Genomic DNA, 19,417 nt, shown 5'->3' on the forward strand with positions numbered 1-19,417 from the left:
TCTTTTTTTTTTTTTTTGGTTCAACTTCAAACACCGGAAAGAATTCAGACAGGAGGATATGACGTCACCGACCAATCCCCTTGAAGACTTCGAAAATGGCCGTCAAAGCAAAGAGATTTTAATCTACTGTCGAAATAACGTGAGACCTGAATTTTTATTAAAAAATCGAATTCAACTTTATATTTAATAATCACACAATTTAAATAATTATTGCACGTCTCTGTGTTGTGTTTGTAATTCATAGACCGAACCTGTGAATTGCGGCTCGCGCTCTACCGGATCGAGCATTTTCGAAATAAGAGCCCTTTGTTTTGCATGTTAAAATTACAAACATTCGTGTCTGCATTTATCCCGTGGCTAATGCATTTAGCTATTTTTAATGCATATTTACAACTACAATTATTAGGTGCATTCTAATATTATGAGTAGTCTTTTAACAATGTTAGTTTGTCATCAAGCTTGTTATTTCAGCCAACTTTTGAGTAATGGGCGGGAACTTTTATTTTCCCTAACTGATGATGTCAAGACTGAACAATCGCACATTTTATGTAGCGTTATAGGTTATTTTATATATGCACATGTTCTTTAATTTTTACATGCATGTGTGTTTCATTAAAACAGGTTTTTTGGGTGTGGTTTAAACCATCATAAATTTACGTGAGGTAAGTGAATTATTTTAGTTTTGTTTATTGCTTACAAAACGATTACATATAAAATTGCATCATAGGTATAGGTCTAGTTCACCCAAAATTATATAATCATTTATTCATCCTCATGTTTGTTCCAAACATTTATTACGTGGCATAATTCACCACTTTTATTGTATGGCAAAAAAGATGCAATGCAAGAGAATAATGCTTTCTCTTTAAAAAGTTTAATAGTAGCTGATATTATAAGATGCTCTTGACATTGCATACAGTGATAATAATAATTACACATCTGCTAATATTTCTGGTATTATCTTGGAGCTGCACTCAAATTTGCACACTATAATTTTGCACATTTGCATATTTAGATGTACTATATTTTAATAGTCTAATTCTTAACTTTATAGCATTTTTTACTTTTTTGGTGTGTGTGTCTGTCTGTGTTTTTTAGCATACTTTGCACTTGTCTGGGCATTCAATGTGGACAGCAAAGAAAGAATTTCATTGTACAGGGAAATTTATTTTCCTCACTGTGCATATGACAATAAACGCTTTGACTTTGACTTTACAGGTTGGCAGTCTTACACGTCATGCCACATATCACTCACAGTGAGTTTCTTCTGGAGCAGCTTAAGAGGCAACGTGAGAGAAGCTTTCTGTGTGACTGCACAGTAGCAATAGGACAGGCTCAGTATCAAGCCCATCATAATGTTCTGGCAGCCTTTAGTGAGTATTTCTCCACACAGTCTATTGATGCCGGAAGAGAGGATGCCACCATAACGTTGGACCCAGAGTCAGTGAGCAGTGCTGTGTTTGAAAAACTACTGACATATATTTACACCGGGGAATTGAATATGGACGGGTGAGTTCATGGGAATCTAATTCTTCATCAATATAGTCTTCCTACTGACATAGAAAACCTGACATTTTTCCCCCCAAAATATATATATATATATATATATATATATATATATATATATATATATATATATATATATGTGTGTGTGTGTGTGTGTGTGTGTGTGTGTAATATATTTTAGCATAATTTTAAGGTCTCAAAAAATAATATATCATTTTGGGCAAAATTTTATGTCAGCTAAATCTTTACCTCTGTACATTAAAACTATATGTATAGTTAGCCAATTAAATATTTTATAGCAGAGTAAAATAACATAAAAATCATATTCATTATTGACATTTTTATATATATATATATATATATAGTGCTGGCCATCCAACATAAAAGTTTGTGTTTACATAATATATGTGTGTGTACTGTGTATAATTATTTTGTATATATAAATACACACATATGCATGTATATATTTAAGGGGAGAAATGTGTTATTTATATATAAAATATTTATATTTATATATAATATAAATTATGTATAAATATATACACTCACCTAAAGGATTATTAGGAACACCATACTAATACTGTGTTTGACCCCCTTTCGCCTTCAGAACTGCCTTAATTCCACGTGGCATTGATTCAACAAGGTGCTGAAAGCATTCTTTAGAAATGTTGGCCCATATTGATAGGATAGCATCTTGCAGTTAATGGAGATTTGTGGGATGCACATCCAGGGCACGAAGCTCCCGTTCCACCACATCCCAAAGATGCTCTATTGGGTTGAGATCTGGTGACTGTGGGGGCCATTTTAGTACAGTGAACTCATTGTCATGTTTAAGAAACCAATTTGAAATGATTCGAGCTTTGTGACATGGTGCATTATCCCGCTGGAAGTAGCCATCAGAGGATGGGTACATGGTGGTCATAAAGGGATGGACATGGTCAGAAACAATGCTCAGGTAGGCCGTGGCATTTAAACGATGCCCAATTGGCACTAAGGGGCCTAAAGTGTGCCAAGAAAACATCCATTACACCACCACCACCAGCCTGCACAGTTGTAACAAGGCATGATGGCCATGTTCTCATTCTGTTTACGCCAAATTCTGACTCTACCATCTGAATGTCTCAACAGAAATCGAGACTCATCAGACCAGGCAACATTTTTCCAGTCTTCAACTGCCCAATTTTGGTGAGCTCGTGCAAATTGTAGCCTCTTTTTCCTATTTGTAGTGGAGATGAGTGGTACCCGGTGGGGTCTTCTGCTGTTGTAGCCCATCCGCTAGGGCTGGGGAAAAAATCGATTTGATTTAAAAATCGAGTTGGTAGGTCAAATCGAATCATATTTTCAAAAAATCGATTTTTTTTATTTTTTTTCCCTCCCCCTCTTCAGTATAGCGTACAATACATATATTTTGCATTCGCCAAATCTTCCTTCAGGGTTTCCGTAGCATGCTCCCTGGCGCAGCCCTCGATGCTTCACGACATCACGACAAAAAGACGAGCATGTTTAATTTTTTAACGGTCCTCCATGACGACGGCACGCGAGTGAGTGAGTGAGTGAGGGAGAGTGAGTGAAAGTGTGTGTTCGCGAGTGAGTGAGCGAGTGTTTGTGCGCGAGAGTGTGTGTGTGTGTGTGTGTGTGTGTGTGTAGGCTATATGAGCGAGCTCATATGTGCAAGTGAATGAGTGTGTGAGACGGCTCGCGATGACTGGTCGGAAAACAACGTGTAGTCTGACATGTTTCTTGTCCACGACCTGACAAGATTTTTAGGAGTCAAAATCGTGTAATCTGACCGAATCTGACACAGTGACTATCGTAACAGACAAAAAAATCGTGTAATCTGAACCAGGCATAAGAGTTACCTGAGGATTTTTTGTTGTTTTATTAGCTCAATCCAAATACAGTATAAATAATTTGGATGTTTAACAATCTCTGTTGCGCACTGCACAGTGACTTTTCAGTTTTGCCTTTGCAATTTTTGTTTATGTTGATGCACTTTAATTAAATACAATAAATATATATTTTTTAAAATATATTTACAGTTCGCAGTTATTTTGTTTTAAATGGGGGGGGGGAATCGAATCGAATCGTAAATCGAGTTTTTTATAAAAAAATCGCAGATCTTTTTAGGGGAAAAAATCGCCCAGCTCTACCATCCGCCTCAAGGTTGTGCGTGTTGTGGCTTCACAAATGCTTTGCTGCATACCTCGGTTGTAACGAGTGGTTATTTCAGTTAAAGTTGCTCTTCTATCAGCTTGAATCAGTCCGCCCATTCTCCTCTGACCTCTAGCATCAACAAGGCATTTTCGCCCACAGGACTGCCGCATACTGGATGTTTTTCCCTTTTCACACCATTCTTTGTAAACCCTAGAAATGGTTGTGCGTGAAATCCTAGTAACTGAGCAGATTGTGAAATACTCAGACCGGCCCGTCTGGCACCAACAACCATGCCATGCTCAAAATTGCTTAAATCACCTTTCTTTCCCATTCTGACATTCAGTTTGGAGTTCAGGAGATTGTCTTGACCAGGACCACACCCCTAAATGCATTGAAGCCACTGCCATGTGATTGGTTGATTAGATAATTGCATTAATGAGAAATTGAACAGGTGTTCCTAATAATCCTTTAGGTGAGTGTATATATACAGTATATACACATGCAAATATTTCTTAATTATATACATGCATATGTGTGTATTTATATATACAAAATAATTATACACAGTACACACATATATATTATGTAAACACAAATTTTTATTTTAATCGTTGCCCAGCACTAATATATATAAAGAGAGAAAGATAGCATATTTGTTGTGCTTTGTTGTCTACAGAGAAGAAATTGAAAGTGTTCAGAAAGCTGCATCTTATCTTGGTATGCCCGAGGTTGTGGCTCGCTGTACCCTATCCCAAGATGATCTCAAAACTGGTGGCTCACCCGCAAGACAAATACAGTATGAAGATCCACATTCCCCCCTGAGCCCAGATGACTATGAACCTTTAGAGCCGATCTCACAGGTGGAGGAACGGATGTGGTTAAAGGGAGAGAAAGAAGATGGGTCTCAGGATGATCCCGCTTCTACGGATGAAGCCCAGTCGTCCAGCGAACAAACTCCCCAGAGAAGCGGAAAGAGAGGGAGGAAACCCAAAACCAGGTTGTATGAGGAGGATGTTGAGAGGGAGGCCATCGCTGCTCAAAGAGGCAGAGGAAGAGGTCGGGGGAGACCGAGAGGTCGCCCACGGGTGAGGCCATTGAGTTTCGATTCAACTGATCAATCACCAGCACAGCAAAGCATGAATCCAAATAGCAGCTCTGTAGGGAGAGGATCCGGAAGACCGAGAGGTCGCCCGCGGATTAGGCCTTTGACCAGTGATAGAGATGATTCTGGTAACGCTGAAGACGATTCTGTAGCAAACAAAGATCAAGAAGGGGAGAACTCTACCCGCAAAAGAGGACGTCCACGAATTAGACCCCTACCATCTGAAGCAGAAGGAGACGAAGAACAAGGAGACACCCAAGAAACAGAGGTTGTTGAAGACGATGCTGTGAATGCTGGTGAGGAAGATGACGGTAAGGAAAAGACTGATACAGAGAACCCTGGTGAAGCTGCGGCTTCCAAACGAGGGAGAGGAAGACCACGGACTAAGCCGTTATCCACTGAGAACCAAACTACAAATGCTGAGACCGCAATTACAAAGACAGAAGACGGTTCAGAAACTGCAAAAACAAAAGAGAACGAAGGGACCGGTCGTAAAAGAGGAAGACCTCGTTCTAAGCCCCTTTCTTCTGAGGCACCCGAATCTTCAAATCCAATAGAGAACAGCGGAGAAGAAGCTGGTGAAGAAGCAAACCAAGACTTTGAGAAACACACCGAAGAAGGCTCATCTCAAGGCACAGAAGATTCAGAGTCAAGTGCTGCGAAGAAAATCCGCGCCAGCACCAGAAAGAGAAGCTTGAGTAGAAAGCTGAAAGAAAGCCAAGCTAGCAACGAGGAAGATGATGACGACGAAGAGGATGACGAATTTGGCAATGACAACGAAGACTGGGCAGGAGAAGAGGAAGTGAAACCTTTGCAGGACAAACACAGGCCTATTTGTAACATCTGTGGAAACCTCTTCTCTGAGATGAGCAGTCTGCGCAGACACATGCGCATACACAAGGGCCTCAAACCCTATCAGTGCCAGCTCTGTACCCGCTCCTTCAGACAGGGAAACCAGCTGAAGACCCATATGCGCATACACACAGGTACACCTCTCACATGAAGTTGTTAGACTAGTCCATAGTCTTGATGACAAAAAAATGTACAACGATAGTGTGATGTTATAATTTTGGTGATCAATACATGATACTATTCAAAAGTTTGGGGTCGGTAAGATTTTTTGACTCTTATGCTCACTAAGCCTGCATGTTTTGATCAAAAATACTATAAAAACAGTAATATTGTGAAATATAATTACAATTTAAAATAGCTATTTTCTATTTTAGAATGTAATTTGTCCCTGTGATGGCAATTCTTAATTTTCAGCATCATTGCTCCAGTCTTCAGTGTCACATGATCCTTCAGAAATCATTCTAATATGCTGATTTGGTGCTCAAGAAACTGTTCTTATTATCAATGTTGAAAACAGTTGCATGATTTTGTGTGATGATTTTTTTTATGATTATTCTTTGATAAATAGAAAGTAAAAACAGCATTTATTTGAAAAAGAAATATTTTTGGGATATTATAATTGTATTTACTGTCACTTTTGATCATTTTAATGCATCCATGCTGAAGAGAATTTTCTTCCAAATAAAAAAATTTTACTGACCCCAAACTTTTGAACTGCAGTGTCTGTGTCATAATTTTGTTTGTAGGTTTATGTGGAGTGATGCATGTTCTGTGCTGTTTTCAGGAGAGAAGCCCTTCAATTGTACGTCCTGCGAGGCACGTTTTGCTCAGAAGTGTCAGCTGGTCTATCATTGCCGCATGCATCACGGAGAAGAAAAGCCACACAAATGTGATTTCTGTGGAGCGGCTTTTGCCACATCTAGCAATTTAAAAATTCACATAAGGTATCTAGCGCAATTCATGAGAACAATTCCAGTTCATTTTCATTGATAAAATTACACTTAAACATGAGTCTTAGTGTTAAACTCACTTAGTTTGCATAAATCAAAACTAAAACTAGACTAAATGTTACGATGATAAAATATTCACAATGAATGTTTTATTGTTTTATCTGGTTAAATACAAATAATAATGATCTTATTGGTCAATAAGTTTCCATCGACTTCTCTTTCTTACCCGTTTGCTCTCAGAAAGCACAGTGGTGAGAAGCCGTATGAATGTGGAGAATGTGGGAAGCGCTTCACACAGGCCAGCACTCTTATGTACCACAAGCGACGACACACGGGAGAGAAACCGTACATCTGCGACACCTGCGGCATGGCCTTCGCTGTGTCCAGCTCTCTCATCGCTCACACCAGGAAACACACCGGTGGGTTTATAATTCATAAAAGCTGTCAGCATTTTCTGGTCATGTCGACGCCACTTGGAGTCTGTTTAATAAATGACTTTTTTTAATCAATGCACTCCATTTTTAGGTGTGACTCCATATATATGCTTGGATTGCGGCAAACCTTGCTTAACCGCTGGTGAACTTCGAAAACATATGGACATCCACAACGGTAAATTTAACAAGTTGGGCGTTTTCAAAATGGAAACCTTGTATTTCCAAATATGGATTTATTTAGGTCCTTTTTGCCTTTAGGCTCGAGAAAAGTGAGGTGTAACCTGTGTGGGAACATGTTTTCAGACATATATAGCTTGAAGAAGCACAGCATTTTGAAGCATAATGGTGTGTTTATTTCTTGTTTAATTATATATTATTGCTAAATTGATCTGTCCATTCATCTAAATGTCTATTTTAAAACATACTTTTCAGTTCTTCCTGAACAAGAGCAGACTCAGACTGTGAAATCCGACCCGACGCAGTGTCCTCTCAACATCCCCATCGACCACCAGGGCCTGATTGCACGGGTGCGCTCTGCCCTTGTCGATTCCCAAGACCATGAAATTCAGATGGAGTCCCAGTTGCCAATTTTGCCCCCCGAAGCCCAGCTCATCATCCAACAGTCGGCAGAGCCGCAGATGATCATACAGCACGCAGACGGCTCAGAGCCCTCCATGATCTTCCAGCACGCGGACTCATCCGAAGCACCGGTTCTCATCCAACACGGAGAATCTGGCGAGCAAGTCAGCTACGTTGTGGAACAGTACGAAATTCCAGCGACTGCTGAGATGGAGCACACGCAGATTGTCATCGTTCAGACCATTGATTAAAATACCAGGTTTTACTTCCATTTTAAGAGTATTTTCTCCATAAGGTGAAGACTGAAGGTAGGATCAGTCAGGCCAGTGCGGAAGCAATTTGTAATGATTGTTTTCTAATCATCTGAATTACAAACTCTTAGCAGATATCAGTTATACAAAGCTATCGTGTGAGCGTGTGAGGCTTCCCTCTCTTTTTTCCTCATTAAAGTCTAGAATCTGGATCATTAAAGGCATATTTTCTGAAATGAAGGGAAGGCCAAACGTAGGTTTAGCTGTAATATGAAATGCTGTGCTTAGAAAAAGCATTTTGGTTCAAATGTTTAAAAAAAAGATTTTTCTATTTAATTGAAAGGACAGTGCGGCTATACATTACAACTGACTTGGTCGTTCTGATGTTTTTGAATTATGCGTTTGTCTTTTAGAAGTATGACATGTAAATACCTAAAATGTTATATGACCCAGTCTCTGAAACATTTCATATATTATGTGAAATAATCCTCTAACAAACTGGGCAGCTTTTATAATAAATCATCTCACGTCTGAATATGTGTTGTGGTTGATATATATTTTTGAGTAATGCATTCATGAAATTCATTGGTAAAGACCACAGGGAAACACTTTGGTTTAGGGTCTAATTCTCAGTATCAATTACTTGCTTATTAGCATGCATATTACTATGATATTTGCTGTTTATTAGTACTTAAAAAGCACATATTAATAGCTTATTCGGCATGACCATATTCTACATCCCTTAATCCTACCCAATACCTAAACTTAACTACCTTACTAACTATTAATAAGCAGTAATTAGTAGTTTACTGAGGCAAAAGTTGTAGTTAATAGTGAGAATTGGACCATAAACTAAAGTGTAACCGACCACAGACATATTTTCAATATTTCAATATTACTACCACTGTTTCTATATAAGGTTGATTCTTTAACTAGTGGAAGTTTTCTGTCCCCAGGATGATTTTAAAGAGAAAAAAGACAAAATTTACAAAAACTTTCTAGTTATATCTTTTTATTGTGTCTCTTTATTTACATTTGCTTAGTTTTGATCTCTTTAAATTTAAAAACTCTAACCTTTTACAAGACTTTTACTATATTTTAGCTTTTTATTCGATGCCATTACCTAACAGCATTTGTGAATTTCAATTTAGAAGCAGTCCTTTTTTTATTTATATATGCTAATATAATTTACAGGTGGATAACATTTTTATTATAGGACCATTTGAGCATTGTCCTTTTTTGTAGATTTTAAGTAGTAAAAAATGAACAATCATTCATATATTTTGAATAGGCCTACTTGTTTGTGTAAACGCATTTATGAAGAAGATAATCAGTGAACAAAGATTGAATAGGCATATTTCACTTATTCTCAGTGACTTAAAACATTTGTCCCCGGTTTCACAGACAACCAGAGCCATTGTTTTTTTCTAAGGCAATTTTATTAAAGCTACTTAGATGTCCTAATTAAACTTTAAAAAAGGCTCAATCCTGGCTTAATCTAAGCCCTGTCTGTGAGGCCTTTTTGTTTCTTTTATGTAATGAATAGAGAGCAGTCATCTAAACGCAGACGACCTGAAGATGTCGCTCTTGCGCAGGCGCATCCATGTTGGCATAGCAACTTCAAAGTTAGCCTCTCAGAGCGTTAAGCATGGTGGACATTATGAATCGATATTTAACTGTATGTGCTGAAGAACAGCAGCCCCCAAATATGTGTGTTTTGAAAGTTTTGGAAGACAGCAGGTTGGTTTGAAAAGTAAAATATAAAGTTATTTCTCATTTTGGCTGTTTCATGTTCATTTATGTCGTTGGTGTTTCTATTCAGCGATGGCTCACTCACACTAACAGGTAATGATCAACTGAAGAATGGAGACAGATTGACAGATGACGATGTGCTGGTCTTGTCAAAAACACTCGTGGGAAATTCAGCTATAAAGGGTAAATATTAACTCGTCCTACCCAGAACAGTTTCAGGTTAGACATGCAAATCATAAACCACTGCAAATATTAGAAAGTTTATTGTAACCCATACCTCAATGGGTTGGCCTGTCACCAAATCAATCACAAAAATAAAGTATTTTTGATTTAAAATGATATCATAATGAACTGAAAGTAAACTTCATTGCAGGTTTAGATCTCAGATACAACTGTATCACAGATAAAGGAGCTGTTTATGTTGCACACCTCATTCAGGTATGTTAAATCATCAGTTTTCCTAAAGACCAGCTGTTTAGGTTTCTAGTTTCAACCTAACTGAAAACTTGAGAACCTTAAAGAAATGTTGTCATTTTAACAGGAGAGTAAGTCCCTTCAATCTCTTGATCTGATGTGTAATAACATTGAGGCAGATGGTGCGGAAGTGATAGCAAAAAGTTTGCATGTAAGTATGGCTAATTTGGATTTACAATTAATGTTAAAATGTAACATTTATTTATGCATTAATTATAGATTTAAAATGAATGCCAATGATATGATCAGTAAGTCATGGCAACATATTGTATGTTTTTACATTTCTTTAGTTATATGAGATAAGTTATGAGATTCAACTCATTTCTTCAGTCAGTTGAATATGATTTAATTGAAATGACTTAAAAAAAGAAGTAATTTAAAGCAGCAAATGAACTTAAGTTTTTAAGTTGAAAGTTTTTTTTACAGCGCATGTATTTTCTGTTAATTTTACAGACAAATAAAAGTTTGAAGACACTCAGAATGACGGGAAATAAGATTGGAAATAAAGGTGGCATGCAACTAGCTGCTATGTTGCAGATTAATGCCACTTTAGAAGAAGTTGATGTCTCAGACTGTGATCTGGTAAATTTCCCGAACACAAATATAATCACAAAATAAATGTCATTTTGTATTTAAAGTATTGTGTTTGTTTTCTAGGCTACACAAAGTGTAATAGCATTTGCCATCGTCCTGAAGAACAACAGGGGAATCCGTGCCATTAATGTTAGTCGACCTCTTATTTTCAGTCTTCAGGTATGTTTTCAGGAAAATTGTGCTTTGATATACTCATTTTATGATTAATATATGGCAAAAGTCTTTTTTTTATTGGTTAAAGTAATCTTATCTTAATTGACAGGAGGAAACAACCGTCCATATGGCACAGATGCTGGTGGTGAATAAGACACTGAGGGAGCTGCACATGGGAAAGCATGGCATGACTGATACTGGTGTAGAGAGGCTGTGTGAAGCTCTGAAGTTAAACACCTCTCTATGCTACTTGGATCTTCGCTGGTATACACTCATACACATCATTCTCTAATTCATGATCTTAAAGGCATAGCTCTCCCAAAAAAACAAACAAATTCTGTCACTGGTTTCTCACTCAAATGTCTTTCAAAATCTGTATGCCTTATTTTTTTCTGCCAATAGCAAAGGTTTTAATAGTTATAATAGTAGCTTTTTTTTTCAAGTGACCAGGGCTATCGAGCAAAACCTTTAAGTGAAAAATGACAAAATTGTATGATTCTTCAATGATGTTTTCTTACTGTCGTTGGATGGCAGAGATCAACTCATGACACTCATTTTGTGCTTCATAGAAAAAAACATTTCTGCTTCTTTTTTTGTTTAACAGTAACAGAATTGCACGGGATGGAGCTAAATGCTTATCGGAGGTTTTGAACCAAAGTCGCTCTTTGGAGATTCTAGATCTTTCTTTCAATCGCATTGAGGATGATGGTGCGTTGTATCTAAGTGAAGCTATCAAGCTGCCACACAGCAAACTCAAAGCGTAAGTGTCCTCCTATTTATCAAACTATGCTATTGTTAAGTTTACACAACACTATTTCCATTCTTCATGCTGTCCAACTTATATGGTATCGTTTTTGCCTCCTAGATTGTCTGTTACCAGCAACAGCATTGGAAAAAAAGGTCTTTTGTCCCTCAACAAGGCAATGAGTGTGAATTCCTGTCTCACACACATTTACATATGGGGGAACAAACTTGAGGAGCCAGTTTGCATGGTGAGATTCCATAGATTTTCCCATTATGAAATACAGTGTTCACCATTCAAATGTCTTGATGTTCTCTCTGCCTGAATAATCAGGCTTTCTCGCGGCTGATAAGCAGTGGGCGGCTGTTGGAGGAACACACAGATGTTTCTCCCTATGAGGTGGATGGTCATGTTTTCTTGGCAGAAGCGTCTCATGGTTTATGCAGACATTACTACTGGAGATCCAGATATGGGGATGAAGACTCGAGTAATTCAGCACGGCCCCTGATGGCGTCAGATTCATTGGCTCTGCAGATCTACCCAGACTCACAATCATGAAACAATTCACGATTTCTGGGGTTGTCCGAAAGTATGTGTTGCTGTTTCAGAGTAGGACACATTTAGATTGAACTTAAAGGGATAGTTCACCCAAAAATGAAAATTTTGTCATCATTTACTCATCCTCATGTTGTTACAAACCTTTATGAGTTTCTTTCCTCTGTCGAACGCAAAAGAAGATATTTTAAAGAATGCCGGTAAGCAGACAGTTGACGTTAGTCATTGACTTCCATAGACTTTTTTTTCCTACTATGGAAGTCAATGGGTGCTGTCAACTGTTTGATTACCAGCATTCTTTAAAATATCTTCTTTTGTGTTCAACAAGAGAAAGAAACTCACACAGGTTGACAAAATTTTCATTTTTGGGTAAACTATCCCTTTAATTGTGAATTTTTTTTGTTTTTGTCAATAGTTAGTTGACAGGCAAAATAATCAACAGCACTGTTGGTTACATTTGAATTTATTACAGTTAAATCACATGGTTAGTGTTTTAGATAACAGCCTACATCTTTGTGTCCATGTGTCCAGTGTTTGGAAATGTCACAGGCTGCCATGATGTTCGCGAAAACACGTCATTTATGTAAATGGTTTGCTCTGACACTTAGTCTTCGCTGTATTGGGTGTCACATGCAAATTTTTACACAGTTTTGTCAGGACAGATAAAAGCCAGAGAGATTTAGTTGATTTAGCAAGTTCAGTCTAAAACAATCTCTTTTTTATGTAAATGAGAAAAGACACAAAAGAATATAACAATGATTACTTCATTTAAAGCTGTCAGTTCAAATACTTAGTGCAACTATGTTAACTATGGTAATGAGTTTCAATGCTATGCTGACAAAACATCCTCTTATTTTAATATGATCATTTGTGAGATAATCTTGAAATAGATAAAATAAAAAAGGGTTTAAAAAAAGTATGCCTTTCGATCAACACATCATTTTCAGTAACATCTTGATTTGCAACTTCAGTAACTTGGAAAACCGTAATTGCCAAAGCGGTTGAAACGCTTGTCATTAACCTGCTGCCTTTGGGGTGGGTGAAGCCATTCTGTCACATTCCAGGATGACGTTCTTCTTGCTAAGAACTTTTTCCAGCCTCTCCCTCTCAGCTGAACTCAGAGCCCAATGCTGCAGAGATAGACGGGTGAGGGAGGAGAGATGCGGAAGGGCGTCCAACAAGGCGGGTAGCCAGGGGGAGACGGAGAGGAATGCAGAAGGACGCAGACTGACATCCAGCTCCTCCAGTCCCTTTAGACCAGCAGCCTTCCCAAAAAGAGACGTCCAACCGCCATCTCCGACGCTGCCATTGTAGGACAAATCCAGCTGCTTCAGATGGGACAGAACTCCACGCTGGCAAGCAGATTCTGCAAGATCACAACAGTTTGCGAAAAATCCTCATAGATTACACTTCACAACTTTTCAAATCTGAACAGATTAGGCATCATACCATTTGCAGACTTTGTAAATAGTTAGAGAAAAACTGGGAATCTTATACTAAATGACTGAGGATCACACACTACCAGACTTAGAAGTTGTTCCGAACACAACAAACTCTCACAGAAACATGCACTGCAATGCTAGGAGATGCTTGACAAATTAAAATAATATTTCATGGTTTCACATACTGGGTGTAGATTAAGCCAGGATTAAGCCTTAATTCAATTAGGACATTTAAGTGGCTTTTAGAAACGTGCCTTAAAAAAACTGCACTGGTGTGCATCTTGAGACAAAACAATGGCACTGACATATTTTAAGATTTATCAGTGAAGTTGCTTTCAGTTAAAACAGCTCAAACATGCATTTTAGTCTGGGACTAGGCTTAAGCCTTAAAAAAAGTATTTGTGATTTAGAATAGTCAAGATTAGTCTGATTTTCTGTGAAATTTTTCAACTCATATCTGCAAAATGGCTCTGATTTAGGCAACTAGCATCGACTCGCCCAAACTGTAAATCAGAGCAAAAATCTGTAAAGTCGTGTAGTGTATTCCAGCCTTAATGTTATAATTGAACACTCTTTGACCAAAACTGACCTAGATGTAGCAAATCTTCAGTGGTTAAATTACAGCTACTCAGTCTGAGTTCCTGTAGTTTGCAATCAGACTGCAAAGGCTCCAGAAATTGCCTCAGATTTTCCCCCACACACTTGTTCCACGACAGGTTCAGACTTTCAAGCTGTTGTAGCTTCTTCATTGCGGTAGCTGTTAGGAATTCCAGAAACATACATGCATATTTTCATTTAAAACAAAAACAAGTTCAGTGTTTTCTGAATTTGCATTGGCTTCATACCAAGATCATGGCATGCAGGTGTGCTCAAAGCACAGTTGTTTAGTGGAAGTTTGGTCATCTGAGAAAGAGGGAGGGTTTGCAGAAGATTCTGGAGTGTATCTCCAACACTTTTATTGGATGACAAATCCAGCTCTCTGAGCTCTTTGAGAGATGGAGCTACCTGGACTGAGAAAGCAAGTTCAAAAGAGAATACAAACAAGTTCACGTAACTTTAAATCAACAGTAGCTATGTTACCATCCAAAGTTGTGAATTTAACTTTGAATTTAACACAGAATTGTGATATAAACTCGCAATTCGAACTTTTTTTCTCAGAATTAAGAATTTATTACTCGTGAATGTGAGTTTATATCCCACAATTCTTAGAAAATAAGTTAGAATTCTGAAATATAAACTCACAATTGAGAAAAGTCGTCAGTTACTCTTTTAAAAAGTTTATATCTTACAATTCTGACTTTTTCCCCTCACAATTCTGTCAGAAGTGCGAGATGTAAACTCACAATTGTGAGAAAAAAGTTTTTTTAAATCTTTTTTCTAATTAACTTTTTAAAAAATATATTCTGTGGAGGAAACAAGCTTCCATACATCTTTGCATTTCATAGAGCATTTTTTGTGCAATATCCCAAAATCGCATAAAAATGGCTGAAGGGAAAAATAGCTAGAGTCAACTAGTCTTACCTAAAGCCAACACATCCTCCCTTGTTAGACAGCACAGATGCATACTCAAACTTCTCAAGTGTGTGAGGAGAGTTAGGTTAGTGACCAGTGTGGCAAGACCTCCACCTGCTTCCTTATTGCACGACAGGTCGAAGTGCTCTAGTGCAGGGATGAACTTGAGTGCCTGGCCTTTTAACATTTCACAAAACAAATTAATTGAATTATTCTTCAAAATTAAAATGGTTCCTCAGGTATAATAGAAATCACAGTCTGCATTTGGAGCTTCCTGGCAGGTAATGTAAGTGTGTGCTCATGGTGTTGCAAATAGTTATGCTTGACTGCTTAGTCCATTGAAGGCTTTTTTTCATCATCTCTCTTACCCAGGACACTGAGACTGTCTTTATTGAGTCCACACATGCTCAGTTTTAGGGTCTTCAGCCGTGGAGTCGAGCCTAAAGAGGAGCTGAGGTTCTCCATTCCCTTGATCGATAGCTTGTTATTGGACAGATCGAACTCCTCCAAACTAGACAACATGGGAAGAGCCTCACCTGAAGAAAAAAGTCAGTGCTTTTAAAAGGAAATTGATGAAATATCCTGTTGTAAACAAATCATGACTCATTATAGGCTTATTCTGAATTCCCAGTTTATAAGATCCCAAAAGCAAAAGTGAACATTAAAAAAACCTAACAGTAAATGTTCAAGTGTCTATAGCACTGTATCAGTATTTTCATTTTATAAACTAATATCTGAAGTTTTACTATATTCAGAAACCAAATGAAAATGATGTCAGATTTGGGAACAAACCATACTTTTGAGCCGATTATTAAGTTTGCAAATAAAATTGAATGAATAATTTGTTCAATTGTCTGAAACGATTGCAGCTGTTAACAACTGATTTAGTGATCCGGTCAGAGCGAATCTCAACTTCACAAATCAATGAATCAATCTAGTCCGACTTAAAATGAGTCAAGAACCAGGAGTAATAAGATCCCGATCCTCAGAGCTCCAATACACTGACTCCTAATAATTCATAATAATGTCCGACTTTCCTATCTGGCTGGCCTCGCTCTTTATAGGTATTTTGAGCAGCAGGAATAATAAACAAAAAAATATATAAATTGTAATAGAAAGCTGCCAAGAACATGCCTGGGTTATTGGTTATATATATATATATCTATTAAATTAAAAATTAAGGACCTTTAAGATGTTTGCCATTGTGACTACATTTATGATAATTAAGCACATTTCCCCTAATTTTAAAACATAACTCAAGCAGACATTTAAAAGAAGTGAAGCTTTACTGGAGTTATATTTCATCGAAGTATGTATATTTAACTCAAGCGCTGCCACACAAAAATAAATTTCATAGTCTTTGATGACACATGAAATCCTTATATGAGGTTTATAGAAAGCAAGTCTTACTCAGAGCTGTAACGTCTGTCTCAGAGAGCTGACAGTCCACCAGGCGGAGTTCTTTCAGTGTGCTTTCAGGTTGGAGGTGTTCTGTGAAGTGTCTGAAATTTCCTGCACCAACGCCAGTATTCCAGGACAAATCTAGCACCTCTATTAGAGGAATGCAGTCAAGAGCCTCACCTGGAATATCATTTTAAGAGAGGTTTGCCAGTTGTTCAAAATTGTTTCAGCCTTAAATCAGGCCAATTTCAAGATTTCAGTTATGATTTTGCAAAGAAAAGTCATTATATTTGGTGTGTAGGCTATATTTAGTATTTTAGCTCATGTGTGTGGTTTCAGCTAGCCTGGGTTTCCCCATACTGCCTTGCTCGCAGCGCGATTTTACTCAAATGAGACTTGGTCTGACGTTAGCCAGGCTAGGTTTCAGCTTTAATTGTAAGGTCTTTTAAAGGGGTAGTTCACCCAAAATGAATATTCTGCTATCATTTACTCACCGTCGTTTCAAACCTGTTTGACTTTCTTTCTTCTGTAGAACACAAAAGAAGATATATTGAAGAATGTTGGGAACCAAAGATTTTTGGTTCCCATTTCATGACCAAAAAATATAATGGAAGCCAATGAGAACCAAAACTCTTTGGTTACCAATAATCTTCAAAATATCTTCCACAGAATAAAGAAAGTCATACATGTTTGGAACAACATAAGGGTGAGTAAATTATGATATTTTTATATTTGGGTGAACACCTCTTTAAGTCATGATGAAACATTTATTAAATGCAGATGGATAGATGGATGGATGGATGAACAGATGATAGATAGATAGATAGATAGATAGATAGATAGATAGATAGATAGATAGATAGATAGATAGATAGATAGATAGATAGATAGATAGATAGATAGATAGATAGATAGATAGATAGATAGATAGATAGATAGATAGATAGACAGATGATAGATCAATAGATGGATGGATGGATGGATGGATGGATGGATGGATGGATGGATGGATGGATAGATAGATAGATAGACAAATACAGTAATAGAATGATAGATAGATAGATAGATAGATAGATAGATAGATAGATAGATAGATAGATAGATAGATAGATAGATAGATAGATAGTTTAATTATTTGTTTAATTACATAGTTTTTTCTGTAATAAATGAATGCTTCCTGTACCGAGAGCAGTGAGGTCTTGAGCTGTTAATCTGCAGTTACACAGCTTCATCACTCTCAGCTTCTCTACATGCTGCAGGTGGACAGTAAGTGCCTTCAGGGATCCTCCAACCAGATCATTCCAGGACAGGTCCATCACCTCCAGCTGAGCCACAAATGGCAGTAAGGTGGCTGAGACAATGTCAAAACGGTAATTAGCGATCCAGACACATATACGGTCTTGTGTATATTACTGTGTGAAAACCATTATGTCATAAAAACACCCACCTAGTTCCACCACATCTGTGGCTGTCAGATCGCAGTGGCTCAGGCTCAAATTCTGACTGTGAGGGGTTTTCCCAAGCTTCTGAACGAATTGCTTCACCCGACCCCAGCCCACAACAGAGCCGGGCTCATCATCTGCTTTATTGATCTCTAAAGGAAAACAAGGGTTTGTTAATTTATATTCACATCGTTGTATCTTCTAAATGTCTAATCTAACGCCCACCTTTCCCAGGGTCGTTATTTTCTTTTCCTTCACTGGCCTCTGATTCCTTCATTTCAGGTATATTGTTGTTTTTCTTGTCACTGCTTTCTGATGGGCGGAAGAGGCGACCCACTGCTGGTTTCTTTCTCTCCGTGAAAGAGGCTTTCCTTCTGAGCTGGTTCATAAGGAGATCCAGAGGAGATCTTTTCTGAACACTCTCCTTCCCTTTGGTAGCTTCTGCAGTGTGACGACAAAAATGGATTTGAAGTTCAATCCAAATGTATTATTTGTTTGTGTTATCAATGGTGACGTTTGAGAAAATAATTTGAGTTTATACCAAAATCTTAAAAATATAGTATATTTTTTATAAAAAGATCTTTATACCATTGATTTTTGTTTTGTGACCATATGTGATAATGTTTCACTTTTGTGTTTGTGTGTGTGTGAACTGTTTTCACCAAGTACAACATGTTTGTTAATTCTGGAACAATGTTCTAATCAACCGATCAGATTTTTGAGGTTTAGATATAAGTTTAACATGTGCAGGATGATGATGCATCAGCCAATGTGTTATTATAGGAAATAAATAGAAACATTTGCTAATTTAGTTGTTATAGCACAAAATGTAAAATAAAAGAGGGATAAGTTGGCCCACTACCTGGGGTATCCTTATTCCTATATTGTTCTATGAAATTCAACATATTCTGCATTCAACAATAATGGGATGGGGTTAATTCTGATTAACTAGTAATATCAAAATGGTTTTAAAAAAAATGTGTCTGTATGAAATTTATAATTTGGGGGTGATGTGACCCGGACATGCTTTGACAGACCTCAGAATTAATGCTGCCAGTAACATACCTGTCGAATCCATTGCTTTTTAAAAGAAGATCTCGTCTCATCTGCAGGTAAATTATGTACGGTTATTCTGCCCTTTTCCAAACTGAAATATAAAAACACAAACCATTTAAATCATTATGACTGACAATCGATTTATTTACTTGTTTACTTTGCCATGACTTGCTCATCGGTGAAACAGGACCTGTTTTAAAATCATTCAATCGAAATTGTTTAATGACTCGAGTTGTTCCTACCTTGAAATGTTTCTTGAATCTATTAAATATAATGCAGCGATGATTTTAATAAGCAGATTCAGTCCGCATTTACACCTGTTTCACACTCATACCGGATCCCGGAAGTAAAACTGAACTTTGACTGTATAAAACACTGTAAACAAAGACCTGTCACATGAATCCGGTCACTTTAAAGCCCCATTCATTGAAAATTGTAGTTATTCATTTATGAAAATTGCACCAAC

The 19,417-nt window shown here is 37.4% G+C and overlaps 3 protein-coding genes across 6 annotated transcripts; 2 read left to right on the forward strand and 1 right to left on the reverse strand.

Annotated features, from left to right (window-relative positions):
- Positions 1–40: 40 nt before the first annotated feature.
- mynn (myoneurin) lies at positions 41–8,362 on the forward strand. 4 transcript variants are annotated; one of them, XM_081353394.1, is made up of 9 exons: positions 41–139; positions 622–662; positions 1,219–1,509; positions 4,337–5,748; positions 6,399–6,558; positions 6,805–6,983; positions 7,090–7,173; positions 7,257–7,343; positions 7,431–8,356. In XM_081353394.1, exons 3-9 carry the CDS (start codon positions 1,238–1,240, stop codon positions 7,826–7,828), a joined length of 2,592 nt encoding a protein of 863 aa, XP_081209520.1. In that variant the 5' UTR covers positions 41–139; positions 622–662; positions 1,219–1,237; the 3' UTR covers positions 7,829–8,356. The 4 variants fall into 4 exon arrangements, with proteins under 4 accessions (XP_081209520.1, XP_081209522.1, XP_081209521.1 ...); XM_081353395.1 differs by lacking the exon at positions 41–139 and adding an exon at positions 144–406 and having other exon boundaries at positions 7,431–8,362; XM_081353396.1 differs by lacking the exon at positions 7,257–7,343.
- Positions 8,363–9,476: 1,114 nt separating this feature from the next.
- On the forward strand, positions 9,477–12,101 carry lrrc34 (leucine rich repeat containing 34; the record flags this gene model as incomplete). The annotated part of the gene is made up of 10 exons (XM_081352776.1): positions 9,477–9,568; positions 9,651–9,763; positions 9,954–10,018; positions 10,122–10,205; positions 10,508–10,636; positions 10,712–10,807; positions 10,911–11,065; positions 11,406–11,561; positions 11,667–11,793; positions 11,877–12,101. The coding sequence occupies 10 exons, from the start codon at positions 9,477–9,479 to the stop codon at positions 12,099–12,101; spliced, it is 1,242 nt and encodes a 413-aa protein (XP_081208902.1).
- A 446-nt stretch (positions 12,102–12,547) lies between these two features.
- Positions 12,548–19,320, reverse strand: lrrc31 (leucine rich repeat containing 31). Its single transcript, XM_081352518.1, has 11 exons — positions 19,194–19,320; positions 18,961–19,042; positions 18,121–18,336; positions 17,901–18,047; positions 17,637–17,804; positions 16,463–16,633; positions 15,421–15,588; positions 15,062–15,229; positions 14,386–14,550; positions 14,130–14,297; positions 12,548–13,464 (listed from the first exon to the last, which is right to left on the reverse strand). The coding sequence occupies exons 2-11, from the start codon at positions 18,971–18,973 to the stop codon at positions 13,115–13,117; spliced, it is 1,734 nt and encodes a 577-aa protein (XP_081208644.1). The 5' UTR covers positions 18,974–19,042; positions 19,194–19,320; the 3' UTR covers positions 12,548–13,114.
- Positions 19,321–19,417: the final 97 nt, after the last annotated feature.

The sequence above is a fragment of the Scardinius erythrophthalmus genome (assembly GCF_964197995.2).
Source record: "Scardinius erythrophthalmus genome assembly, chromosome: 22".
Classification (NCBI taxonomy): domain Eukaryota; kingdom Metazoa; phylum Chordata; class Actinopteri; order Cypriniformes; family Leuciscidae; genus Scardinius; species Scardinius erythrophthalmus.

What these genes read in the sequence shown, in the direction of transcription:
- mynn (XM_081353394.1), top strand. Translation starts at nt 1,238, where the DNA reads ATGCCACATATCACTCACAGTGAGTTTCTTCTGGAGCAGCTTAAGAGG. An exon ending in CCATATGCGCATACACACAG is followed by an intron (nt 5,749 to 6,398) that starts GTACACCTCTCA and finishes TGCTGTTTTCAG; the next exon opens with GAGAGAAGCCCTTCAATTGT. An exon ending in ACATATGGACATCCACAACG is followed by an intron (nt 7,174 to 7,256) that starts GTAAATTTAACA and finishes TTTTGCCTTTAG; the next exon opens with GCTCGAGAAAAGTGAGGTGT.
- lrrc31 (XM_081352518.1), bottom strand. An exon ending in CACAGATGTGGTGGAACTAG is followed by an intron (nt 17,805 to 17,900) that starts GTGGGTGTTTTT and finishes ACATTGTCTCAG; the next exon opens with CCACCTTACTGCCATTTGTG. An exon ending in GGAGGATGTGTTGGCTTTAG is followed by an intron (nt 14,551 to 15,061) that starts GTAAGACTAGTT and finishes TTGCTTTCTCAG; the next exon opens with TCCAGGTAGCTCCATCTCTC.